This window comes from Tachysurus fulvidraco, chromosome 14, assembly GCF_022655615.1.
Source record: "Tachysurus fulvidraco isolate hzauxx_2018 chromosome 14, HZAU_PFXX_2.0, whole genome shotgun sequence".
NCBI lineage: Eukaryota > Metazoa > Chordata > Actinopteri > Siluriformes > Bagridae > Tachysurus > Tachysurus fulvidraco.
In genome coordinates this window covers 21,134,426-21,145,275 of record NC_062531.1, presented here as the reverse complement: position 1 = coordinate 21,145,275, position 10,850 = coordinate 21,134,426, and the positions used below count along the sequence as shown (strand labels likewise).

Genomic DNA, 10,850 nt, shown 5'->3' with positions numbered 1-10,850 from the left:
CTTGAACCCTGATCCTACCAATCAACAACCCAGAGCCTTATGAATCACCACAGCCTCTGTTATTGAATAATTAGATAATGAAAATAAAGCTGAACTATAATCCTGAAGCGAACCAAAGATCTCCCTGCTGTCTGTTTGTGTTTTTTATATTTGTGTCAAGCGTTACTGTATGTTACTATTCAAATCAGCATAAAATTATGCATTATGTTAAAATGTCAACAACCATGAGAGGAAAACTTAAGTATAATTTAATAACATATCTGCAACTGATCAAATTTTACTTATTGTTGAAGGAGCTTGAAAAGTTGAGGACTGAAAGATGCCACTTTGCTCACTGTAGATTCCTTTACTTTACAGACAGGACAGAAGGTCGTGATGGCTTTCAGCTTTTGTAGTCCATCCTTCTCAAAATCTGATCCGAGATGATTTTTCTGCTCGCCATAGTTGGTCATTTTTTCTGCTCGCCATAGTTGGTCGCCATAACATTGGTTATTTGAGTTACGTCAGTCTTCCTGTCCACTTGAACTGGTCTGGCCAGTCTCCTCTGACCTGTCTCATAAACGAGAGGTCTGTTGTGTGTGATAGCAATTTTTTTCACATCATAAAGTCTAATATGTTCAACCCAAATATCTACCATCAACAACCATGCCACAGTCAACATCACTGGGATTACGGATTTCCCCTTCTGATGTTTGACATCATACGTTTACAACGTGCCAAGTTTACAAGACAGAGACAGAATAAACTTTTTAGAGGGTGTGTTATCATGTCTTCTTCTTATCATGTCGTGTCTTTTTGAAAAGCATGTGTTTTAAATTATTGCATCTTTCTGTGCATTAAAATAATGATTAAAAAAACAATACAGAAGGCTGTCCAATGGGTTTTGTACTAATGTTTTATTCCATGATTGAATGTATGCCAGTGGAGTAGTCCTAGGACACAACTGATGAATTCCAAGCCGGTAGTTTATGTTTATGTACAGACTAGTGTGGGACGCCTGTTATTTCTTCTTGCCTGCTTTCGGAGCTTTATCCAAACCCTGGATGTATTTGCGAGGGATCTGATATTGCTCTATAAAATAACAAAACAAAACAAAATAAATGATAAAAGAAGCATAAGAGGAAACAAACAGGTGTAAGTGGTTATGTTGACCCGAGCTTTACCTAGTAGTAGTTTGCCGACGTGATGCACCTGGTTGCCTTGGATCTGCACCAGCTGCCGCTCTTTGGCACCGGGGACGTCGTGGAGGACGGAACTGGCCTGGACTAGACGCTGCAAGGTGTCTGCTACCACCGCCGGCTCGATCCCGAACACCTCCAAGTTCTTTATTATCGTCACCTGAACACACCGGCAGAATCGGGGCGGGAAGACACATGCACATTAAACACTCAGATTTATTCTTCCAGCGAAAAAAACCTATAATGACTTTATAAACATTATGAACTTTTTAAACAACTGCTTTTAAGATTTTCATGAGTCCCGGTTTGTCCTGAGACACTTAATCTGCCCACAAAACCTTCAGAAAAATCCACCAGGCCCTGCACATTTTCGCTTCCCAACATCATTTGCATATTTGATCCCTTTCCAACACAGTTCTGAAATCCATCTTCTCACACTTAGGACAACTCAAGGACTCATACACAACTATTACATTCAACAAAATACATTCACTGATGCTCAAGAAGGTAACACGATACATTAAGAAACCAGGTTGATCCCTAATGATGTTTTTTATTTATTATCATTACATTGCAGATGTAAACTTCTGACCTGAACTGTGTAATAATTACTGACAATAATGACAATAATTAACCCAGTGAACATTAAGACAATTAACCAAAGGATGTAGAGATGATTCTAGGATTTCAGCTGAAACACGTTTGACGATACTACAATGAAATAAATCCCTGATCCAGAAACACAGGCAGCATGTGACTGGTTGCCCTCCTGTCATAAGCGACTGAACATGGCTGCTGTTGTTAATCAGTCTGATTCATACCTTCTTGTTTGAGCCTCTGGAGGCTACAGTGATATCGATGGGCTCCACCTGCCCTTTCCGGACCACAGGAGCCTGGCCTGGAAACTGTATCTGATGGCACGACTGCATCCTGCTCAGAGTCCTGAAAGCACAGCCAAGGGGGCTTTAATACACACTATACACTGTTCCACTAATCTACTACTGTAATTATATATATTGCTAATCAGTACATCATGCACTTCTCTAGCTGGGGATTAGAAGTGCGTTTTTGAGTCATATACTCCACGTAAGTCCTCCGTTTTGGATTCTGAATGTATCTGCATATCAAACATGGATGCTCAAGAACTGTAATTGGTTTCCATTTTAAATAACCTCATGCACAATTCACCCCAATAACATGACTCCGGATCGATGAACAGTCTCACTTCGTTAAGAGTTATAATTCAACAGCTGCCAGAACCATCAGAGTCACACTAGCTGTTCAATCAGAACAAGTAACTGTATCTAGAAACACAGAGAATCTAGAAAATGGAGTTTACCGGCTGAAGAGATCGTCCCATTTTAACACCTCGACCTCCTGATACTCCGATTTGTCCAGTAAGCAGTCACACAGCACAGGGCTGATGTTCACATAACTGCCAAATAAGGAGGAACACAGGAAAAAGAGGTATCAATTTACCAGTTCTGCATTTCTATAGAAGACGAAAAAGTAGAAGAAGAAGGAGGTGGAGGAGGAGGAGAAGAGGAAGAAGAAGAAGAAGAAGAAGAAGAAAAGTACTAATACATGTTTTTTGTCCCCGCTGAAATACTGATAGCAAAACGAGTAAACTAATAGTATTAATCAATCAATCAGTGACGCACATGTTCCCAGGTTTGTTCTTTATATTTAGCTGTTAAAACTAAATATTTTAAAATGACGTTATTCGCTAGATACACAAGTTTCATTGGACTTTATTTTTTTCCAGTTTAAAATCTCTTGAATATTCAAGAAGCTGACTGTCTATTTGAAAGAAAATCCGTGGGTTTGACACGCGTGTACCTTTTATTCGTGTCATGGACAAGCTCGTTTTTTTTCACATAATCGGTGATGATGCCCCTCACCTCATGAGCCTGCAGCACTGCACCCTTTCTGAAACAGATAAATACACACCAGCATACCAAGATAAAGAATAATAATAATAATAATAATAATAATAATAATAATAATAATAATAATAATAATAATGAGGAGGAGGAGGAGGAGGATGGTGATGATCATCAATCACACTGAGACCTGCTGTGTTGTTGATATCCACAAAATACAAGGCAAATAGAAAACAAGTACGAGTCATTTCTTGTTAATGATGTTCTAACAAACTCGATTCAAAAACGCTCACTTTTTCCGCACATCTTGGAACAGAGGCTCCAGACGTGCGGTGACCCCATACAGCAGAGTGATTTCAGGGGGTTTGTAGACCTCCTCGCAGTTCTCCCGATCCTCACCGCACTCCTCTGGGGGCTCCCAGTCTAACGGCACGCAGAAAGAACACAACCTGACAGGAAGTGTGTACTTATTAGAGCAAGTTGTTTACACATGGCCAGGATTCGATTATACTTCCTCACAGGTAAATTAAAAAGATTAAGAAAATATCTTCCCTGTTTACTTACATGAAACAAACGCTTTAACTGGTTATGCACTTCGTGTTTAAACTTACACATATGTCCACTATACATATGAGAATGTTTTCACTATAAGGTGGATTAGCTCCTAAATAATCAGCACATAAGAATGTACTATAATGTTTACTTGATGCATGCTGGAGCAGAATATTACAGTTTTGTCCCAGTAGACCGTCTGACTGTATATCTAATTTTCTGGAGCTTAAGATGAACCATGACTTCCCTTGATCCAGTCAGTGGATTGCGTATCCTAATTTTCCTTTTACTAAGACTAGTGTTTTCTGAGGCCACACCAAACAATGCATGTAAAGTCACATGTGGGATCTGTGTCAGCTTTAATCTTAGAAAGCCTGACTTTTGTCCAATGTAAAAGGTGTTCGATTTTAAACTGTATTCCAGCATTTCTAAGGCAAATGGATAATGAAAAAATTCCCCGAATTACTTTGTACCAGACGTCCTCTGAAATCGGTTCGTTTAAGTCTGTCTCCCAATTATTTCTGAGAAGACCTATGGATGTTAAATCCTACATACTTAATAGACCCTGCTTAGAGGCTGCTTTTGGACTGATTTACATTCAAGGATTGAATCTAATAAAGAAGTTGGACGGCAAGATGAGAAATAATTTAAATTCGATGCTACAAAGTTCCAAAGTTGCAAATATAATTGGGATTTGTTCAAAAGGAACGCAAAATTTCCATCAATTATAAAGATCAGACAGTTAGACCAAAGCGTTTGTAGCCAAATCTCAAAAGCATTGTCCATCATTCATGGAACAAACATGTAGTTTTTAGCAATCGGTCTAGGATGTGATAAATCTTTAAGGAGAAACGATCGTCTAAACTGATTCCGGATCTGATTGGCTCATGTCCCTATTAATATTAAGACTAATGCTGCACACGGCTGTATAACATATACAGAGATGAAATACTGATTTCTGTTAAAGTGAACGTACTCAGGGTTCTTCCAGTCGACCTCTACGATGCTGTCCACTCCTTTACTCAACTCCTTTACTCGAACAAGATTGTGTTCCTTCTGCATCGACTGCAGGAACTTCGAGAGCTGGGAATCGGAGAGAGAGAGAGAGAGAGAGAGAGAGAGAAGGATAGACAGAGAGAAAGAGAGGGAGATAGATTAGAAAAAGAAAGAGATAAAACAGGGCTACTAAAATAAACATAGTCTCAATTCAGTCACTTTTACTAACCTTTTTATAGCTGGATTTTTTTATGTCAAGGTTTTTTCCTTTAGGACTGTAAAAGAAAAGGTGAAAGAAATCAGATAAGGAAACCTAAAGTAAAAACACGGATTAAAAATGATCTTGTTGGATTTGCATTTTGCTGTAAACTGTAAACACCAAAATCCGAGGTTAATGCCTAAGTTAGGATCAGACACCCAGGCTAATACAGCGTGCCTTAAAAATGAAGGGGTTTGGGTTGGGAATGTAAAATACAGCTGATTCCTACACTGGGTGATTTGCTGTGATGAATAAGTTACAAGCTTTGTAATATGACGGTCTCTAGGATTTACATTGCTTTGTAATTGCAGAAATGAATGCAAAATCAAGTCAATTCTGTGAAACTGAATTCTGTTCATTTGTAAAAGGGAAAAAAAATTCTAACACTGTATGTAAAAAATTAAATTAACCAAAGAATATTTTCAAAAGTTAATTATAGCGATTTTTAAATCCCCTTATTGCAATCTTTCATTTTAAGCACAATTCTGACTTAATAACTATCGCAAAAATGCTAGCTTTTTACTGAGACAGGATGAATTTGTGTGTTTGTTTGTTTGTTTTTTGTGTTTGTTTGTTTGTTTGTTGTTACCAGCATGACGCCATGTGCTTGCGCAGAAAGGTGCCGGTCAGCAGGGGGAGCTCTGACTTCTTCACTTTACTCTTGAGAGCATGGAGGAAGCACTGCAACAGCAGAGAGTCCATCTGCTCTGTAGAGAGAGGACAGAGAAACATGGTCAGTATTCACATGATGAGGGATTAAGGAGAGGTGTAAGAAAGACATCGCTCAAGTAAGAGAGATGGAGATATTTAATTCTTCAGATTGATTTAATTCTATTTATTTGTATAGCGCTCTTAACCAATGACAGTGTATGAAAGCAGCTTCACAGAAGAATTTGTATTGAATTTGTGTTACTATTTATCTCTAACATTTATTCCATATGAGCAAGAATGAGGTGACTGTGGCAAAAAAAAAACCTCCCTGAGATGATATGAAGAAGAAACCTTAAGAGGAACCAGAACTAGAACCAGAAGAGAAGCTCATTCTCATTTGTGAGACACTGGATAGGAAATAATGTAAATGTAAATAATGTCCTTTTACAACACATTATATTCGAGTTGAAATGTGCAACCAAAAGCTCCTGAGGAACTAATATGTCAGAATAATTTCTGAGATCAGTACAGACTTTACACTAATTCCTTCCTACCAAGATGCACTCTCAGATGTGAGAACTTGCCTTGTGGAGACCTTGAATCCTCTTCTTCTGACTGCACATCCTCTGTGTCCTCTTCCTCTCGGAGGCAAAGATCCTGGATGTTTTGACAAGACGATTCCACCGCAGCCGTCCCGCAGTCATTCTGTCCTTCGCTCTCCTGAGCCAAATCTTCTGTTCCTTCTTCATCGCTTTCCCCTCTGTCCATGTCTGCCTCGGCCTGGACTGAAGGATCAGTGACGGGGATAACAGGAGGAGCGGTTTTATCCCCAAAAGCCCTGTGGGAGAAAATTAACAAGATGAAGGCAATAAATATCAAATCACAGCACAAGGCAAAGACTAATTTTAAACACACTTGCAATGTGAAACAAGATTTTGTGAGGAATTTTTTAAATTTCATAATGTGTCTGTAAGACTGTAGGACATAAAGAGGATGTGCTTTATCTGGCAGAGGCCAACCCAGTAAAAACAGTAGAGTGGAAAAACACAATGGCAGAAAGTTGGAGTGAGAAAGAGAGACAGACAGAACGAGTGACAAATAGCCAGAAAGAAAGATAGACACAGATGGGCAGAGACTGACAGCCAGACACACAGATGGACAGAGATTAACAGCCAGACACACAGATGGACGGAGACACACAGAGACTAATTGACGATGAGACATCTACAGAGACAAACACTGATAGACAATCAAAGAGAGACTGTAAGAGACACAGACACAGAGACTGAGAGAGAGAGAGAGAGAGAGAGAGAGAGAGAGAGAGAGAGAGAGAGAGAGAAATAGAGACAGACAGAGACAGAGACCAACAGAATCTGACACAGAGTCTGACAGAGAGTGTAATAGAGACAGACAGAGGAAGAGGCGGAGGCAGCGACCAATAGAATCTGACACAGAGTCTGACAGAGAGAGAGTAATAGAGACAGACAGAGACAGAGGCAGAGGCCAACAGAATCTGACACAGAGTCTGACAGAGTGTAATAGAGACAGAGACAGAGGCAGAGACCAACAGAATCTGACACAGAGTCTGACAGAGTGTAATAGAGACAGAGACAGAGGCAGAGACCAACAGAATCTGACACAGAGTCTGACAGAGTGTAATAGAGACAGAGACAGAGGCAGAGACCAACAGAATCTGACACAGAGTCTGACAGAGAGAGACACACACATTGACCCAAACAATGAAACAGAGACCAAGAGAGCCAGAGGGACAGTCAATGAGACAGATGAAGAAGACTGTGGATGAGAGTGTGTGTGTGTGTGTGTGTGTGTGTGTGTGTGTGTGTGTGTGTGTGTGTGTGTGTGTGTGTGTGTGTGTGTGAGAGAGAGAGAGAGAGAGAGAGAGAGAGAGAGAGAGAGAGAGAGAGAGAGAGAGAGACACACACACACACACACATTCTGTTACATTTTCTTAAAACACTGTAATTTCTGTGTTTTTTTATTTTGGTGCCAACATTTTGTTGTGTCTAGGAATTTGCGAGATTCATACCACAGCTGGTCCATGTAAGTGTGCAACACATTTACTCCTTTTCCCTTCATCCCACCGGTCCTCATCTCTCTGCTCGACATGGCCGCAGTTCCCACAGCAACAGGAGCTCTGTGTTATCAAGCAAAAGTCAGCTCGACTCGCTCAAATCGTTTGGGCTGAGTTCTGGTTTCACTGTAAGTAAAGAAGCTACGTATGACTCTTGTGTGTTTTAAGTAGACATATAAGTCAGTCTTTACCTGTTTGACACAACATTGACCACACAGCAGTCCCCTTGATTTACATCTGGTAGTCCTGCAGAAGACACCACTACTCCTGGAAGCATCAGGTCTGTTTAAGATAGAATAAAATCAAGTAAACACACACACAATCTCTCTCTCACACACACATGCACTCATGTTTATTCCTACAGAACATCTCACCTGCCCCACCAGTTAGTTTCTGTACCACTGGAGGCCATGTTGTGAAGGCAGGTAACAGATCAGGATATCGCCAAAGTGTGTACACTGATGAAAATATGGATAATAAAAATAACAGAATCAGATATAACGGACGATTCCGGAAGTAATCGTATCTACATATATACAGTAGGACCTTCACAGTACAGTCTGCATCAGTGTTTATCCAGCCCAAGTATCCGTCCATAACGTGTCTATACGAAATATTGAAGCACAAATTTGTTTACAATGTATTAAAGATATGAAATAAATAAAATTGCAGGGAAAGAAACCTTTATCATCACTACATATACATTACAGCATGGTGGAATTCTGTTCTTTCATATCAAAACTGAGGAAGGTTGGTGGTTAGAGCACACGGGTAGCTATGATAAAGCGCCCCTGAAGCAGAGAGGGTTAAGAATATTGTTCAGTTTCCCAACAGTGGCAGCTTGACAGTGCTGGGGCTTGAACTATCAACAGCCAAGAGAGTTAACTGCTTGAGCCACTACTGCCATCCTACCTGCCATCAAATGAGTGAGAAATCCTTAATTCATGTTTCAGGGAGCGAGGAGAGTGTATTTTTAAGGTCACATAATTATGTAGAAAACTGTACTACCACTCGATATCCACGTCCTATATTGACTAAGAACAATGCACTAAGCGAGCACGTGAAAAACAAGGTGCTTTATTAATCAGCACAAAAAGATGTTCATCTTGACCACACGTGTTAGTATTCTGAACACAGTGCTACATGTAATGATCCTGTGCTGTAGTGGTGTACAGTATACTACACCTGTAGGGTACAACTGTTTCTCCAGCTGGAAGAACACTGGGTTCCTGTGGAGCACATACAGAGTGACAGCATCTCCTTTGTGTGCGTAGATTTTTACGACGTTCAGTTCTTCTTTGTTGGGTATGAGCTCGTTGAGCTGCTCAGCAGACAGGGACTGAAACGCGGCGGAGACGTCCGCCCTCAGCTTCCTCCTGCGGGACAGACGACACATGAATGAGTGAAGAAATGAATTATCTATGCTGATGCTTGCTGGAGGGTATGGCTGATGAACAACATTACTAGTATGACATCATGTGACTCCAGCATCTCTTTATTTTTGGTTTTCGATTTATTTTTGACTATTACTTATCACAACACGCCTGCTGAGAAAGGAATCACCACAGAGTTTATTACGTTCCTATTACATATTAATATACACCACGTTCTAATACACAATTGTTTCTATATTAACAACTAATTCAGAGAGACTTGGACACAATCTCCACAGAATCATCTGTTAGTAAACGGTCATTTAGCACAAATAAACGTATAATCTGTGACATGTTGATGCTTTACGGAAGATGTTTAGTTAACATTAATGGAAGGATTCTCCAGTGTCAGTGATTTGAAACAGTATGTGGTACGTAGTAGAGTGTGAGCAGAAATCTGTTATTTTTTTCTAACAAAACAAACTGCATTATGGCCTTATTAATTTCACTGGGGGAAAAAAAAAAAGACTTCTGAGGAAATGTACGTCGCTGCTGAGATGATAATGGCCTGTCCCATAGACATTCCACAATATTAAATGTAGCTTTAATCGGATAAAAGTATGACATGACACTCTTTAATAAATTTAGTTAAACTAATTGAAACTGTTGGCAAATTGCTGTGGTTCACAAGTAATAAAACACCTCAGGATTTGCTTTTAAAGCTCAATGCTAACCCTGAGAATATTGTAGGTTTCCTCGATATTTCTAGACAACTGACCAAAAAATATACAACAATAAATAATCCTGAAATGTCAACAATTCATTCCTTATCTTCTGTTAGTTTATTGATATTTTTTTAGATCTAAATTAGTTCTCGTTGTATTTCATTATAGCTTTTTAATGTATGTTCTATAAAAAAAAAAAATGATGAGAAAACTAAATATGCAAATGTGAAAGTCAGCTGTTTCAATATGCAACAATAATCCTTAAACACACAAACGTGTCATGAAAACCTCCGAGCCTAATCCTAAATAACATCCTAGCCGACTAACATGACGTGCATCTAAGATGTAAGGGTCTTAATCTCGTACCCTATGTAGTGCACCAACAGAGTGTACAGAGAGTCAAATGTGATTACACCAATCAGCACCTTATAGCTAACGCGCTCGCGCTGTACTGGTTAGGTACAAACCTGTCGGATCCTTTGATAACGGTATTGGACTTCACGCGAAACGCTTTTGTAAACATCCTGCTGTGTATTTTATTTGTTTTACCTAGTTAAGGAAATGCGACAAACTAATGCCTGGACTACACTTGTGTCAAACATGCTACAATGAATTAGCCAACCATCGCATAAGCGTGTGGCTGCAATACAAAATATGTCCGGGTGGAAACATCAACCCCCGTTAAAGCTGACCTTTTTACGCACACATAGCGCCAGTTTTATTATTTTTGTGTTTTGTATTGTCGTGTTTAAATGCCAATATGATATTCAAAATTTTGGATAGTCATACTATTGATGATTATTAGTATAATGCGTTATTCCATAGGCATAGGTGAAAGTTGATATATATATATATAGACAGGAATATAGGGGCTCATATGTATAGATGCAGTTGGAGCTCTTTGTTCAGCTGTTCAAACAAACAAACATCAATCTTTGTTTTCAGCTCCATACATTATTTACTTTATGCTAAAATACTAATGATTGCATTTGGCTTTCTAGATGTTGGGCATTTAGCATCTGCAGCGCATCCTAGTTATTATGACACCTAGTGGTCCAAAGGGGGAACTACAGCAAACAGTAATAGAATCCCAATGGGGCAGGAATCATGTTGCTCTATATTTCCTCTCCTTTCATTGGAG

The 10,850-nt window shown here is 39.5% G+C and overlaps 1 protein-coding gene across 1 annotated transcript; it reads right to left on the bottom strand.

Annotated features, from left to right (window-relative positions):
• Positions 1 to 877: 877 nt before the first annotated feature.
• On the bottom strand, positions 878 to 10,377 carry eif2d (eukaryotic translation initiation factor 2D). Its single transcript, XM_027166735.2, has 15 exons — positions 10,177 to 10,377; positions 8,797 to 8,987; positions 7,986 to 8,069; positions 7,803 to 7,893; positions 7,567 to 7,674; positions 6,104 to 6,357; positions 5,458 to 5,575; positions 4,839 to 4,884; positions 4,590 to 4,696; positions 3,355 to 3,510; positions 3,018 to 3,107; positions 2,518 to 2,613; positions 2,000 to 2,120; positions 1,164 to 1,338; positions 878 to 1,071 (listed from the first exon to the last, which is right to left on the bottom strand). Exons 1-15 carry the CDS (start codon positions 10,230 to 10,232, stop codon positions 1,001 to 1,003), a joined length of 1,764 nt encoding a protein of 587 aa, XP_027022536.2. The 5' UTR covers positions 10,233 to 10,377; the 3' UTR covers positions 878 to 1,000.
• Positions 10,378 to 10,850: the final 473 nt, after the last annotated feature.

Coding starts and splice junctions, on each gene's coding strand:
- eif2d (XM_027166735.2), bottom strand. CDS start 10,232: ATGTTTACAAAAGCGTTTCGCGTGAAGTCCAATACCGTTATCAAAGGA. Junction 4,885..5,457: donor AAGCACATGGCGTCATGCTG/GTAACAACAAAC, acceptor TTTCTTTTACAG/TCCTAAAGGAAAAAACCTTG. Junction 2,121..2,517: donor TGGGACGATCTCTTCAGCCG/GTAAACTCCATT, acceptor CTGTGCTTTCAG/GACTCTGAGCAGGATGCAGT.